The sequence below is a fragment of the Chinchilla lanigera genome, unplaced genomic scaffold, assembly GCF_000276665.1.
Source record: "Chinchilla lanigera isolate Chin_1 unplaced genomic scaffold, ChiLan1.0 scaffold00006, whole genome shotgun sequence".
NCBI classification, from domain to species: Eukaryota; Metazoa; Chordata; class Mammalia; order Rodentia; family Chinchillidae; genus Chinchilla; species Chinchilla lanigera.
In genome coordinates this window covers 36,836,192-36,851,242 of record NW_004955407.1, presented here as the reverse complement: position 1 = coordinate 36,851,242, position 15,051 = coordinate 36,836,192, and the positions used below count along the sequence as shown (strand labels likewise).

Here is a 15,051-nt window from a genome sequence, read left to right as displayed (position 1 = left end):
TCTCTCTCTCTCTCTCTCTCTCTCTCTCTCTCTCTCTCTCTGTCTCTGTCTCTCTCTCTAAATAATAATATCCAAGCAGGGCACCAACATAGGCAATAAGAATGATATATTTTCAAGCAATAGTAAACTCTTTCTCTGGACAGTAAGGTCCCCAGCTTCCTGGTGTTCTTTGCTTTTTAAAAGGAGAATATGACACGTTTACCTCCAATTCAAAACCCTTGGCTCCCCAAGGAAGCACAGGTCTTATGAAAGCTGTTGAAGCACATATGCCTGGGGTCTTTTTCCACCTTAAAAATCACATTGGCCGCACCGTCTCTGATACACACCTTCTCAGACACCCTGTCCATGTAGCTGGCCCTGGGGTGGCGGGTGACCAGGGCTGGGTCCCAGCAATCTTTTTTTTTTTTTTTTTTGTATGTGCATGTGAATAGCTTTTTACTTATTCTATTTTTTAATGTAACTGATAGGTAAAAATATAAAAATCAGTCACATTTGCAGGATCTTGTGTGGTGCTTGATAATGTACATGTCGTGTGGTGGTTCAGTGAGGTTAAGCCTTTGTGTGCCCCCAAGCAGTCATCGCTTCTCCAAGGCTAAACACTCATGCTCCTTTCTTCGGGTTTTTTGAGATGCATGGCACATTGTTACCTGTGGTCACCTACCATGCAATAGCGTCCCCCAAACTTCTTTGGATGGACCAAGAAGCTGGGCCCAAAACAGAAAGCCCTATGTCTTAGCTTATGGGTTTTTGGTGGCCAAGGTGTCCAGTACAAGGGGTATCAGCTCCAAGGTCAGACAAGGCTCTTCAGTGGCAGCGCTTGGATTTTCCAGAAGTTCACAAGTCTCTTGCCTGAGTTACACATCTTGCCCTGGGACATGGGGTATGTTCCGGGAAGGAACATGGTATTTAAAAGTAAAACTGAGGGTAGGTGGTCAGAAAGAGGGGTAAACTGGAGACTGGCAGGTGTGCAGTGGAGGTCTGAGGGATGAGTTTGGAGGGGACAGGAGGAAGGGGAGTTTGCAGCATCGGGGCAGGAGAATCACACTTGGGAGGCAGAAAGGTACAAAAAGGGCCTGGACTGATGGCAGGGACCTGGGCTAAGGTGTGAATGGAGAAGGCAGAACTGTTGGGATGACAAGCTGTGGCTAAAGATGACACTTGCTTGGTCTGTGGCCAGGAAAAAGGATTTGAAGCAGAGGGTGCCTAAGTGTTCGAAATAGATCCTGGGGGTGACTTCAAGACAAAGCTTCCATGTAGGAGGTAAGGCCTGAGGCAGGTGCGGGCAGAGGAAGGAGATGATGCTACCTAGACCAGCAGCTCAGGCTCAGCATTAGAAGGCAAGAGGGCTCGAGGCAAACCCCTTCTGGGAGAACCACACTCTGCCCTGGGCTTGCGTTCCCTGGGAAGCCTCACTGAGGATTGGACGTGACCGTGGCTAACAGAATCTCTTCCATTTCACCACGCTCTAGTTCTAAATCTCTTCCCAGTAGTGTAAACCCAACACCCAAGAAATGTACTGTGAAGGAAACTCTTAGCATCAGAATACAGAAGCAGATTTGTTCACAACCAGGAATGGAATGGAAATGCCTCCCCAGGTGGGTGTGCACACCACCCAGCTGCAAAGAGCCCCTTTCTGATAATGAGGGACGGACAGAAGGCATTTAAAGACATGCAATAGAATGACTCAACTACTTACCCAAAAACATATGCCGTGATCTCCACCGTAAGTTATGATATGGATGAGTCAGTGAGAGAGCTAAATTTAGGATTTTCAAGGGGCCCTCCCCCCACCCCTCAATGCCGGAAGCTTCCATTTAACTCCAGGGAGGAGTAAAATGCTGACGCCAGCAATTTTTCACATTGCTACGACTAAGCTTCCCAGCACATTGGGATGAAAATGGCCGCAAGCATCACCCACCAGCAAGACTGAGACCAAAATGTCTCGGGGTCCTGGGGTCAGTTGATAAGAGGGGGCTTTTTGAGGACGGAATGCTTGGAGTCTGAGTATCTGTGGTATTGGAAAGGGGCCTCACCACCGGGACCATCAGAAGAGGACCAAGCCGTGGAAGTCAGTGGCCCAAATGAGGACAGAAAGAACACAGGGCCAGGGAAGATGGAGGAGTAAGTCACAGGCTAGAACCAGGAACGGGACACTGGTCCCGGGACCAGAACAGCAGAGCTCGCTAAAAGGTGCAGCTGAGAGTCAATAATGGAGCAAACCAGACAGACCAGGCTTTTACAGTTGAAGGATAAGTTCTTGCTCTTAAGCCTGAATTGCACCACCCACTGGGGCCCACTGCCTTTCAAGTAGCTGTGTGCAGGTTCATGTGTGCCAGTGCTGCTGTGACAGTTCCTCTTTGCCACCTTATTTGTCTCTGCTACAGGACAGCAGGCCACTGTGTTTCTCAGCATCTCAGTATAAACCATGTTAGGCTAAATAAATATCATAGCTAAATGTCACGGCAGGCAGCTTGGTGGATGGCAGTTCCTTTGCTCCTTCTCTCCTCAAGGGCAGTTACCGGTTTAAATCACAGGCAGTGTCTTGATTTCACCTGTGTGAATACAAGCTTGAGAAAATCAAGAAGACTTGCTGCCGTGCAGTCAGAGCGGTGGGAGGAGCGCCACTTGGAGGATGAAAAACGATTTTGCTAACTGTGCCACGACACCCATGACACATCAACTCAGGTGCTAGACGTGCTTGGCAATTCACTGGGGCCGCAGGGAAAATAAATGCCACCTTGAGCTTCTAAGAATGCAAACTCTAAGAGGCTGAGGCAAGAGGATGGTAAGTTCAAGCTCAGCCTGGGCAACATAGTGACTTAGCAAGACCCTGTCTCAAAATAAAAAATTTTAAAAAGGCTAGGAATCTTGCTCAGGGCAAAGGCCTTGGGTTCAATCCCCAGTATTAATAATTAATTAATTAGTTAACTGTTTACCTCAGAGAAGCTGAACCAGGCAACATGAAACTAACAGTTAAAATATAAGGATCATGGGGGCTGGGGATTTAGCTCAGCGGCAAAAGCGCTTGCCTGGCAAGCGCAAGGTCGTGAGTTCGGTTCCTGGTACCGGAGAAAAACAAAAACAAACAACAAAAAAAAACAAATATAAGGATCATGTGTAAAGAACACTGTGCTTGTTCATAAGCAAAAGATCAGAAAAACAAAAAAATAATATAAATAGCAAGGTACCAACCTATACTTAGCAACTTCTCAAACAGTGCTGTTGGGGTAAGGGGAGTGATTGCCATAGGTAAATTGGCAAGAATCTAAGGAAAAGAACAGTTTCATAGACTTTATCAGTCACTTTTCCACTTCTGACAAAGTACCTGAAAGACGCAATTTAAAAGAAAGTGGGCTCATTTAGGTTCACAGTTTCAGAAGTTTAGTCCATGGTTAGCTCCAAGGCAGGATCATCATGGCAGAAGGGCGTGGCAGACAAAGCTGCTTACCTCACGGCAGCCAGGAAGCAGAGACAGAAAAGGGGAAGGGACAGGGGACAAGAATACACCCTTGCAGGTCAGGTCCCCTTGACCCAAATCCTTCATCCAGGCCCCACCCTCTATAACAGTACATTCAGCTATGAATTTATATCTACTGGTGAGTTTAGTGCCCCCATGATCCAATCATCTTCGAAAATCTCCACCTCTGAACACATGAGACTTTTAGGGGATATTTTTGATCCAAACCATAACATATACTATCATATATCTTTGTGTAGGATAATGGAGTAATATGTGTCAAAAATTTCAATATTCATACTTTTGACCACGTCATAACTAACCTTAGGATTTATCTTCAGTATCTAACAGGACAAGGAAGGGCACAAATATGTGAGTTAAAGGATGTTCATTATAATGTTTTATAAGAGAGCAAACAATGTAAATGAAGTAAGTGGGGAAGGAACACAGTACTATAAATAAATTAAATGGGAATGTTCTGGTTAAGGAAAGTATGATACAACCATAATGATTGCTGTGCAGGCAAAAGTGATCATTGTTCTACCTTTCCTGGCACAGAAAGGTATATATGTGGTACTAAATGTAAAAGTGACTGGCTCACAGCCTCAAGTATTCATAGACATTTCTATCTATCAAAAAGGATTATATTTCTGTATCCATAAGTAGTCACATATATAGAACTGGGCTGAGAAAACTATTCACACAAAAAATGGAACAGTCATTTCCTCTGGGGATGGCATTGTAAGAGAACAGTGTGTGTATGTTTTTCAATATTTTCTGAGATTTTGTTTTGTTTTATTTTGGTGTTTGTTTTGCAATATAAGGAATTGAACCCAGGGGCTTCTGCATGCTAGGCAAGTACTCTACCACTGAGCTACATCCCCAACCCTTTTTATTTTTTGTTTTGAGGCAAGGCCTTACTAAATTGCCCAGGGTGGCCTCGAGTCCACGATCATTCCCATTGGCCTCATGCTGAAGCATTGTTTTGTTTTGTTGCTCTGTTTTGTTTTAAATCAATCTGATTTGTTTTTAATTAAGTATTATGGTCACATACAAATTTGTGCTCATGTTGTACCTTCCCCACTTTTAGTCCTTCCAATGAGCTGACAGGAAGCACCACTACCAATCACACATACAACAGTAGTTTCAGTCTTGTGTTTTTAAATAGCTGTTTAAATACTATCCTGAATGATAACTCAGTCTGACCTAAAGAATTCAAAAGTAAAGTTTATGAGCCTGTTAAAGGGAGTGGTTGAAGACAAGAAGCAATGTCTATATTTTTAGTCTTGACTATGCCGATTTAATTAGAATTCCCTGTATCTAAAAAAGTGCTGCCTTTTACTTATGGAAAGGCATTTTAGTGTGGTGTATGTGTAATGCCAAATGAAGTTTTTAAATAATGAGCCTGTATTTATTTCACAAACAGGAAAAAGGTTGCAAAAGAAGTAAAACAGTAGCAGTCAATGTTTCCCTCACTATTCGTGTTAGGAACCCAGAGAAATTAAGGAAACTCAGAGGACTTCGAAGAAATTAAACAGAGCTTTTCATTAAAGCTTCAAAGTCACGTTTTTGTTAGGACAGATTCGATTCTGTATCAACCTGGCTTTCAAACTCAGCAGGTTATAACCTATGACCTGGTTGAAATAAGATGGTTCAGCCCAAAATAGACAAGGTTATAATCCCATCAAAAGTGATGACCTTCAAAGAACTCCAAAAGGACCAAAAAAAGTAAGACAAAGGAAGCTGTAGGAAATCTATGTAGTTTACTGGAAACCAAAAAGACTACAAAAATATCGGCTCCAAAAATACCCCCAAAAAGTGTCTCTAGGAGAAATAGAAAGCAAAAATTTGGCATATGAATGTCAAAAATCCAGTGTCAAAGAGGTTTTGGAAACCAGTCGTGCGTCACCAATTATATATATCCAAGATCAGTGTAACGGGAACTCACTGCCAAAAGCAATGGGACACTTTTTGATGCCCTAAAAATCTCCTTCCAGTGGCTGCCTGAGAATTTAGCTTTAATGTGAATATTTTTACTCATGTAACCATTGGTGACCAAATTCTGACCTATGAAAAAGAAGAGACATAGCAATCATCAACCCATTCTACTAAATCATGTCTAAGACATATTTTACATAAAAATGTCTTTTCTTCTCACCTCTAGGAAAAGCACAAAGAAGAATCAACAACAATGGCCAAGTTGACAGAATCTATGAGTGAGTATGGAGGCATTTATTACTTACATTTGGTTTTCAATAGAAAAATACAAAATGATATGAAATTGACATCCCTATGCAATTGCTTGGTTTGTCCTTGATCTTTCACTCTTGCTGTGATTGACACCTGTTTGACATAGCAGATTGCACTGTGTTGATGTTGCTTATATATTGTTAAAAATTTGCCTGGCTTGAAGGCAAATATCTGTGCTGAAGTTGTTACCCAAATTCAGAGCCAAAGAATGAAATAGGTTGTATCTGCAGCACTATATGGAGGCTCACACACCACAGTAATTTCCACCTGATTTCTAGGAAGTTTAGTCCAAGTCACTGAAGTTTTATGTATGTTATTTCGTGCACTGCATAACCCAAAGAGAGAAAAGAATGGTGAAGGATTGTTAAATCTTCCAGATGTCGTTCAGAAATTTCAGACACAATTATTAAAAAATGGGGCGCTTGAGGTATGAGTAGCTTGTAATGATTTAGGTTTTGAATATATCAGTGTTATAATGCCCTAAGCTCTTAAGCTAACTAGACAGGCTACACAAAGCATTTTAAGAAGAAAGGGGAATTAATTATAATAAATCATCCAGCAAATGAGAAATGCAATTTCCTCTGTTGAAGTTTAAATATTAGAGACTGCACAGATATGGAAAAGCTAACAATCCAGATCATTTCCCTTGAGAATGCGCATCGCTCCTGGTGATAGATTTCACATGGACTGTTATGAGGGACTTGCGAACCTTTCAGCAGCATCCTTAGGGCTATGAGCACCTTTACTCAACCCGGCTCTCAGAATTAACCATTAATCTTGCCCACGTTTAATGGTGCACCTGCTTTCTCCTGTTATTCCTCTGATCATAAGGCTATTAAATACAAGTGTTTCTATGTGACACAGTTCATGAATCCTTGTCCCCAATACCTGCCTCTCCCTTAGGTAAGGCAATGTTAAAATTTTTTTACATGGCATTCCTCTAACTCCTGATCCCAAACCTCTGTCTAAATTCACATAAGTCCTGACTACATGCTAGTTTCATCACAAAAACAATGGCTCAGAGGGTAAAGGCAAGGCACACCCCACACTGGGTACTGAAAAACACTTCACACTGGGTACTGAGACTCCTGTCTTATGCCTTTACTTCTCTATCATCTCTTGCTCTCTCTCTCTCTCTCTCTCTCTCTTTCTCTCTCTCTCTCTCTCTCTCTCTCACACACACACACACACACACACACACACACACACACACACACTTTTCTACCTCTAGTCTTACAGACTAAGAAATGTCAAAAGGATTTACCACTTGAAGAACTCCAAACTAGGACCCATGTGACCCCATCCAAAACTGGTTCTTTGTAAGTACAAAAAACAACTCAACATCATATATGATGTACACTTATCAGACATGGCATGAAATAGTAAGGTTCCCAGGACCACCACAAATCTTAGGAGGCTGTATTGTCAAAATATGGAGCAGACCCAAGGACAGCACCAACTCACTCACAATCCACAGCAAGTGAATGGATTTCATTACGTTCTGTGAATCTGAATGGCCAATACAAATGACCCACATATTCTGTGAATGTGAAAAATATCAATGGCTTAGAGGCTGTATCATTGTCTGTGAATGTAGTCTTGAATGTATGGGTGGATTAAACCAGATAGTGCTGCACAGGGGTTGTGATATTAAAAAGTTACATGGCTTCTGTTAGCAGTTAATATTCTACTGCAGTGAAAATTATTTTTGAACTCACCTAACTGAATTGTAAGATATTACAGGCACTCTACTGGTCAATATTTCTCATAAAGGCACTTTAATTTTTTGATCTGTATTGAAGTTTGGACTCCAGATGCGCTTTAATAAGAACTCCTCACTCCACTACCGCTTTGTTGGTTTAGATTCAGGTTTGTCTTTGTAATCATTCTAATAACTTTGGTCTCTGAATACGTTGTCATAGGAGAACTTGGTCAAAATTTAATTGCAAATCCTTCAGTAGGTGAAATGGTACAAAACTTTCTTCTAAAGTGCTTCGATTTTAAGGAGAAGATTGCATAGATGTGTTCAGTGTGTAAGGAAATATAAAATTTAGGAGCACACCTGAGGTTCATACCCAAAATACCAGTTCACTGATTCTCATGAAGATGCAGGACATTATGAAGTATCTTAGCTCTGCTAGAACCATGAAACACTAACCTTGTGGTCAGCACTAATTGTTGTTAAATTTTGACCAACAGCACGTGTTGTTAAATTTTAATTCATAAGTAATGACACCTGGAATTATATAGTCAGTATCTCATCTACAGAAAAAATCTATAAGGAAATAAGTACGTAAGTCAGGAGCCTCGATGAGCAAACTGAACAAAGACTGAATATAAAATTACCACACCATAAAACTGATGAGAACATCAAATCCACAGCCACCAGAGGAAAAGGACATAAAAAGAACCACAAATACCCAGGACAGAGTGCTCTGAATAGGTTTTCAGAGCCAGTAAATACTTCGCTTGATAAACTGCCAAAGAAAAACCATCTGGTTACCAGAATAGCTCTGTGCTTAACCAGAACTGGTAGTGATTCTTCTACTGCCGCCATACGTGGCTAAATGCTACCGACTGCTATATACTACATCTTCATTTTCTAGAGCAAGGATGAAAAGTATTCTTGTCCCGTGCCATTAAACAACTACCTCAAAAAAAAAAAAAAAAATCAACTGCAGTCATTTTTCTAAAGGGCAACCAAGAGACATAAAAATAATAACAGATTTTTAAATGTCTAATTAAAAGCAACTTTCTTTATAAAAGTAATACTTTAAAATATTTTATTCCCATTATTAAAATGAAGAGTGGCATGATAAAGAGGGGAAAATAGAAAGAAGGAAGACATGGAGGAAGAGAGCAGAAGAAGAAAAAAATATATACACACACACACACACACAAAAATGATCTATTAAAGAGAGATACAGAATCACAAGTAACGACAAGGCAGGGATGCACAAAAGCAGAGGTAAGCAGAGCTAGTTATAGAAAGAGATGCCACAAGACCTGAAAATTAGCAACTACAGGAGCCATTAACCAGTGCGGACCTCAGACCTTGCTTTGATACTGCCCTTTGAAAGTTTAAACAGTTTGCATCTTTGAGGTGGATAATTTCCATTTAGACTGCCAGAAGCTCTATTTAAAGGAGGCACCAGAAAACTCACACTGGAGTTATCACTCTGAGCTTGCTCTTGGTTGTCCCACACTTTTCCACCCCACCCGCCCGCTGCAACTCCACGGAAAACCTGAGCCCCAGGGAGGCTGCTGACTCTGCCTATACGCAGGCATGCAGGGACCTGACTCTGCCATCATCAGGGGCAGGCGGCCCTGTCCTGAGCCCTGGATCAAAGCCAGATAATGACCCATCAGAGGTGTCCCAAGACATGCAAGTAACCGAGGGGCTCTGAAATCATGGTCAGTACCTTTGCAGACTGTTCTTACTTTTTTGTTTGTTTATTTGTTTGTAGTACTAGGGATTGAACTGAGCCCTTTTTAAATTTTTAATTTTGAGACAAAATCTTGCCAAGTGACTAAGTTGTCCTGGTTAGGCTCAAACCTGTGATCTTTCTGCCTCAGCCTCCCAGAGTGCTGGGATTACAGCTGTGCACCATCATGCCAGGCTATTAAATTTCTTACCTACTTCACTTCATGGCCTCTACCTGCTGTTGTACCACAAGTGCTCCTGGAAACACATAAATAGCGCCCCCTGGTTTCTCCATAGTCTGGATTACAGTCAGCTGTCCAGTGCTGTGCAGGGGACTGAGCCACATGCAGGGATTGGGAGGGAAGTTGGCACCAGTCCCTAGCCAGGCTGCAGGGCCCCTTCCCCTGGCCTACACCTCCATCACCTTCCCTGAATCTGTTGCATGTCGGCAGCAGGTTACTGCATTAGTGGAGGGACACCCCAGTTTCTTGGGGGTCCCTCTGAGCTCTGCGGGCAGGAGGAGCTGACTTCCTGCTGCTCTCTGCCTCCACCCTGCCAGGCTCCCCTGGGCACGTGTGTCCCAGTCTTTCACTTTTCCTGCCACAGCATGCCTGGGCCGCACTCGTGAGTCATTCCGCCCAGGCCACCCCCTCCTGCCGGGCCACTTGGATGTCACAGCCGTAAGGGGGCACCCGGGAAAAAGCCCAGCTATTCAGCGTCATGTCTGATAAACAACGTAGTGGCAGCCTTATTCCAGGCAGCTCTGAGCAGTGAATTCTTACCCGGCCCTTGAGAGGAGACCGTGGCTCCTCACTGCCCACGGCCATTGAGCTGCTCTGCGAGGTGTTCCACAACCCTGACTTCCTGCTTTAAAGTAGAGGGGGGGGGGGCTGGGGATTTAGCTCAGGGGCAAAAAGCGCCTGCCTAGCATGCGCAAGGTCGTGAGTTCGGTTCCCGGTACCGGAGAAAAACCAAAAAAATAAAAAAATAAAAAATAAATAAAGTAGAGGGAATTCCTCCAATAATTAAAGAAACAGCTCAAATTTAGCACAGATCTGAACTTTTCTTGGGTCAAATGAGATGAGGAAAGGGAGTTAATTACAATCACCACACATCAAATTAGCTCTATTACAGCAAAGTGGTTTTTAATCATTTATTCCCTCTCTTATGGAGCTGCTGCTCTAACTCTGGCATAGTGTTAAGGCTTTGCAAAGATGGGGCTCCTTCATGCATGGGGGCAGACTTGGGGTAAAAGGGGCAGGTGACGGAAACCCAGGGACACCCCTACACAGGCCACCTGACTTCTTCCTGCAGCTGGCAGGTGCTTACCTACAAGACCTTCCTTTCTCAGACCCCAGCTTATTCGTGGACCCAAACATTACCAAGAGACAAGCAGGTGCCACAGGCAGCCGTCGGGGTGAGGGCCAGGACCCAGGACACTGGGTGTGGAGTCGGGGAGGGGGAGGTGGGAGAATGTGGCTGCTCGTGGGAAGAGCAAAGAACCGGCTACAGGTGACTGGGCAGACAGGAAGGGTCGGAGCATAAAGGGACTGTGTGCAGCTGGAGTTTTGTAATGGACCAGCATTTTTACTGGGCAGATGTGGAGAGAAGCAGCCAGGAAATGGTACAACCAACAAGCTAAGAGAGTCCATGGGCTGCACAAGGATAGACCTGAAATGCACTGAAGAAGTGATGACGGTAGAAGGTGGCAGAGGAAAAGAAAAGACTTAGAAGTGGAGTGGCCCATGCTTTGAACCTAGAAGACAGGCTGGCCATCCAGGGCTGGAAATGCAGGCAGAAGAATGTCCGAGGAGCCAGTATAAGGAGCTCAGATGTGAATGTACTCAGTTTCGGATTTGTGCAGCGGTCAGTATAAGCTTCAGTTGCTTGGAGTCACCTGGGACACACAGTGAGCCCGCCTTTAGGGAAAGCATCCACATTCAAGTACAAGGGGGCAGCTGTGAGTCTGCAGGCTGCATGAGGCAACGGGTTGCTGAAATAACAAAATGCCCCTGTGGCTCAGTATGTGCAGACAAGCCTCCACAGGACACCAGATGGTGCTTTCTTCCTTGCAGTGCAGTTTTAAATACTGAACTCTGCCCCCACCATCCCCCCCACACACAGGGAGTTGTAGCATCATCTCACATGTCATGATCTTTTTTTTTTTTTTTTTTTGGTATTAAGAATTGAACTCAGGACCTTGCACTTGCCAGGCAGGTGCTTATACCACTGAGCTATATCCCCAGCCCTCAGATGTCATGATCTAAAGTCAAGCTCATTACTCTCGACTGCTCAGGTCCTGTCACTACACACTTTGAATCATCACTTCTGCGCAGTTCCTTACGATCAGTGTCCACATGAGCTCTGAGATGATAGCAGCCTGGAGCTGCGCTGCTGTGTCTGCCTGCCAAGGGTGAGTGTCCCTTTGGGAGAGGTTTCAGGACCCCTTGTGGTCCCAGGGACCCATCAACCTCAGCTCTTAGGCAGTGTGCCTTCTACCTTGCTGTCTTGGTTACTTTCTTCATTGCAGAGACACAATACCTGACAGCCACAGATTAAGGGACAGAAGGTTTCTTTTGGCTCACGGTTTGCAGAAGTTTCAACCCATGGTCTGCTGGCTCCAAAGCAGGGCATCATGGTGGCTCCGATCAGACACCACCTTCCAATATCTAAGTTCGCTATGAAATCATCAGTGTACTAATCCACTCTGAAGTATCACACCCAGTGATCCAGACACCTCCCCGGAGCCTCACCTATGAGAGCATGAGGCTGTGAGGGGAGGCACCTGAGTATAAACCATAACACTTGCCCACCTGTCCCTCTTCTCCTTTGCCTTTCCTCCCACTGTGGGCATATGTCACTGTGGTTTTCTCTTGGGAAAGTTCCTCAATCCCTATCCTTCACGGCTAGGGTGCAGCTGTGGTATTTGAGCCCGTCCTGCACATGACCTGATACAGGTGAGCCCTAGGGCAAGTGTGAGTGCAGGTGAACAGGTGCAGACAAGCCACAAGGTAAGCATAAGAGCAGGTGAATTCATGCAGGTGAGCCACAGGGCTTCTGTGAATCCGGTTTGGATTTGTCAGCACAGCTACCTGCAGCCCTTCCCTTCCAAGAAGTTCTGCCGTGTGCCTCTGGAGCTAGGTCCTGGAGCCCAGGGTGCAGTCTGGTTCTCATCCTCCCATGATCTGGAGCTGGATCACACGCCTCCACATGCCCCATCTGCTCGTATTTGCCAGATGGGCACCACTGTCCCCACTAGTAGCTCCAAGCATCTTAACTAACTCTTTCCCGTATATTCGTTCCTGTGTTACCTGCAGGATCCAGGAGAGCCAGAGTGCATGCTGGGAGACAGCAGGTCAGGGGGACGCAGAATCCCATTCACGCTTCCCAATCACAGGAATGCGGTCCTCACACAATATCTCCTTTTAGCCCCACTTGTAGGGAGAAAAGAATTCTTTGATCAAAAGCAAATTGAGACAGCAGCCTCTTCCCTGTCTTTACTCCTCTGAAAGGTATCATTTTTTTTTTCTGTTATGACCCATGATTTTCCTTATTGGAAATTCAAAGATAAACTGCTTCCTGGTCAAGACTGAGGGCATTTTTGTGTGGAATGAGATGCCAGGCTGAAATGGACTCTCAGCTTTATTCAGGCTGATATCTGAGCTGTCTGCCTGTGGGTGGCTTCCCACCCCGCCTGCTCACTCTTCCTCCTGCCAAGCTCACACTTCCTACCTGCTGCTAGTCCTTCACCCCAAAGCCAGGTCCCCGTAAGAGCAGTTTCCACTCTCAACACCTGCAGAACTGACCAATGATTTGAAGGATCCTCATGGTAGAACATACAGGATTGCTGAACAAGTGAGCCTATTGCTGGTCCGTATTCACAAGCGAATGGACCATCCCTGTGTTCTCAAACTCATTTCCGTTCATCGTGTGACTTGGATGTCACGCTGCCCACCTCCTTCTGCTGAATATCTACATAATGAGAAACTCACGTCTCCGATGCCCCCACCTCTTGGGCACTAGAAAGACTTGGGCTTGGGGTTTCCCCATCTGGGTACCATCGCCGTTCGGGAGCTGGGAAATGATTCCTGTCAGTCCCATGGGCTGATGACGGACTGTTCTCTGCCTAACAGTGCCCTTGACCTCGATCCATTAGGTTCTAGGAGCACCCTCCTCCTCCCAGGTGTGGCAACCAAAAATCTCCAGACACTGCTAAATTTCAGAGGCTGAGAATCAGTGCTATAGATGAAACTAGGGAGAGGAAGGAAGGCCATGCAGAAACGGCTCTTTCTTCTTCCACAGCAGTGGAAGTGGCGCACCAGCCCTCCCCAGGCCCTGGTCTCCATTAGCATCTTGCTCTGGCATCTCACCCTGTAATGACTCCATGCTGAATTCCAGAAGGGTCAACCCCAGCCACTCCCGGCAGCCCCTGGGAAAGTCCATCTGCCTGCCCATCTGACTTTAGAAAGATGATCAAGTCATTAGTATTTCTATTTTATGGATGACACATTTGAGACTCAAAGATTAAGGAATTTTTCCAATGTGATAACATTCAAGAGCAGCATTGGAAATACCATCACCGCCTCTGGGACTGGCAGATTCAGGAGAGTGGAAGAGTGGGTGGGAGAGGAGGCTGGTTCCAAAACAGTTGTCATTTTCTCCTGGAAGCTGGAATGAGTATCATTCTTTCCAAAACAGCAGTTTTAGGACCAGCCCGATGACTTCCTCAATAATAAAAGTTCTCGCTCACTTCGCCCTTCAAAGCCACTGATGCGCAAAGCCCAGCTCCCTCGGGGCAGCCACAGCCTCTCCACTTCTTCATCAGCCCCGGCTGGGGAGCCCTGACCCGCCTCCCCGCCAGCAAAGCCTCCCCGAGGCATTTCACCCTAGTGCCGCCCTGTCCCCTTCAGGATAGCTGGGGCTCGGCTCCCGCTCAATTTCCATTCCTTCAGGAAGGAGATCACAGACCAAGCTGCTACTCGAGGCTGGAGTCTGTGTGCTGCCAACCCAGCTTGGCAACTAGGAGACAGCGGCAGCCTGACCCTGGCTGCCACCATCTGCTGGGGCCACCAGCTCCAGAAATCTCGCCTGGCCTCCTGCCCGCCCTCTGTCCCTCCGTAGCAGCTGTCCTTCCAGCTCTGCAGATCTACTTCCAAGCCAACGGGGCTGCCCAGGTGACACCAGCAGCTCTAGCTTCCCTTCCAAACCCAAACCCTGCATCACTGCTCCAAAGCTGGGTCCCAGCGCCCCAAGGGACGAGGGACGAGGACATACTCCCAACCCCACTTGTCTTTGCTTCAGCCCGAAGGAAAAACATCAACAAACGCATTTGAAACTCTTGTCTCACACTGTCTCCCCTAACCCTCGCGCCTCCCACCCACCACCAGCCCCGCTGCTGGGGGGTGTTCCAGGGCTGTCTCTCTGCTTCCCTCCCTCCTCGCACAGGCTGCCACCTGGCCCTGGAGCCTGCTCCGCCCTCTGCCACCTGCCACCCACTCCCATCCTCCCTCGGGACCCCCACTGCAGCCTCTGGGAACAACAGGTTTGAAGATTAGACCGCGAGGGAGTTGGGGAGCCAGGCTTTCCTCTGAGCAGAGAGAGGACCTACAAACAAATATCCATAGGAAAGAGACTCCGGAGGTGCAGGCGGCTGGGACAGAGACCCAGGAAGAGCCACATGGCCACCACCCCGGGGGGGGGGGGGGAAACACACTTAGCAGGCCAGCGCCCGAGAGACTGGACTGAGCAGATGGCCCGGCCTCAGCCAGCACCACTGCCTTCTAAAGGTGCAGGCTTCCCAGAGCCCAGCAGTGGGAAGGAGGTGCCATACGAGGGCCCCCCTGGCACCACCCAGCCCTGGAACACCTGGCCATACACCTGGCTGAGGGCTGCTCTTTTACTCTATTTGCCTTGTCTGTCC

At 46.1% G+C, this 15,051-nt stretch overlaps 1 protein-coding gene across 1 annotated transcript in view; it reads left to right on the top strand.

Annotated features, from left to right (window-relative positions):
- Kcnj6 (potassium channel, inwardly rectifying subfamily J, member 6) overlaps positions 1 to 15,051 on the top strand; it is a 253,137-nt gene that overhangs the window by 72,718 nt on the left and 165,368 nt on the right. Inside the window, exon 2 of the mRNA XM_005375756.2 lies at positions 5,622 to 5,673. Within this exon, the coding sequence (XP_005375813.1) occupies positions 5,649 to 5,673 (25 nt within the window). The 5' untranslated portion in view covers positions 5,622 to 5,648. The remainder of the gene's footprint in view (positions 1 to 5,621; positions 5,674 to 15,051) is intronic.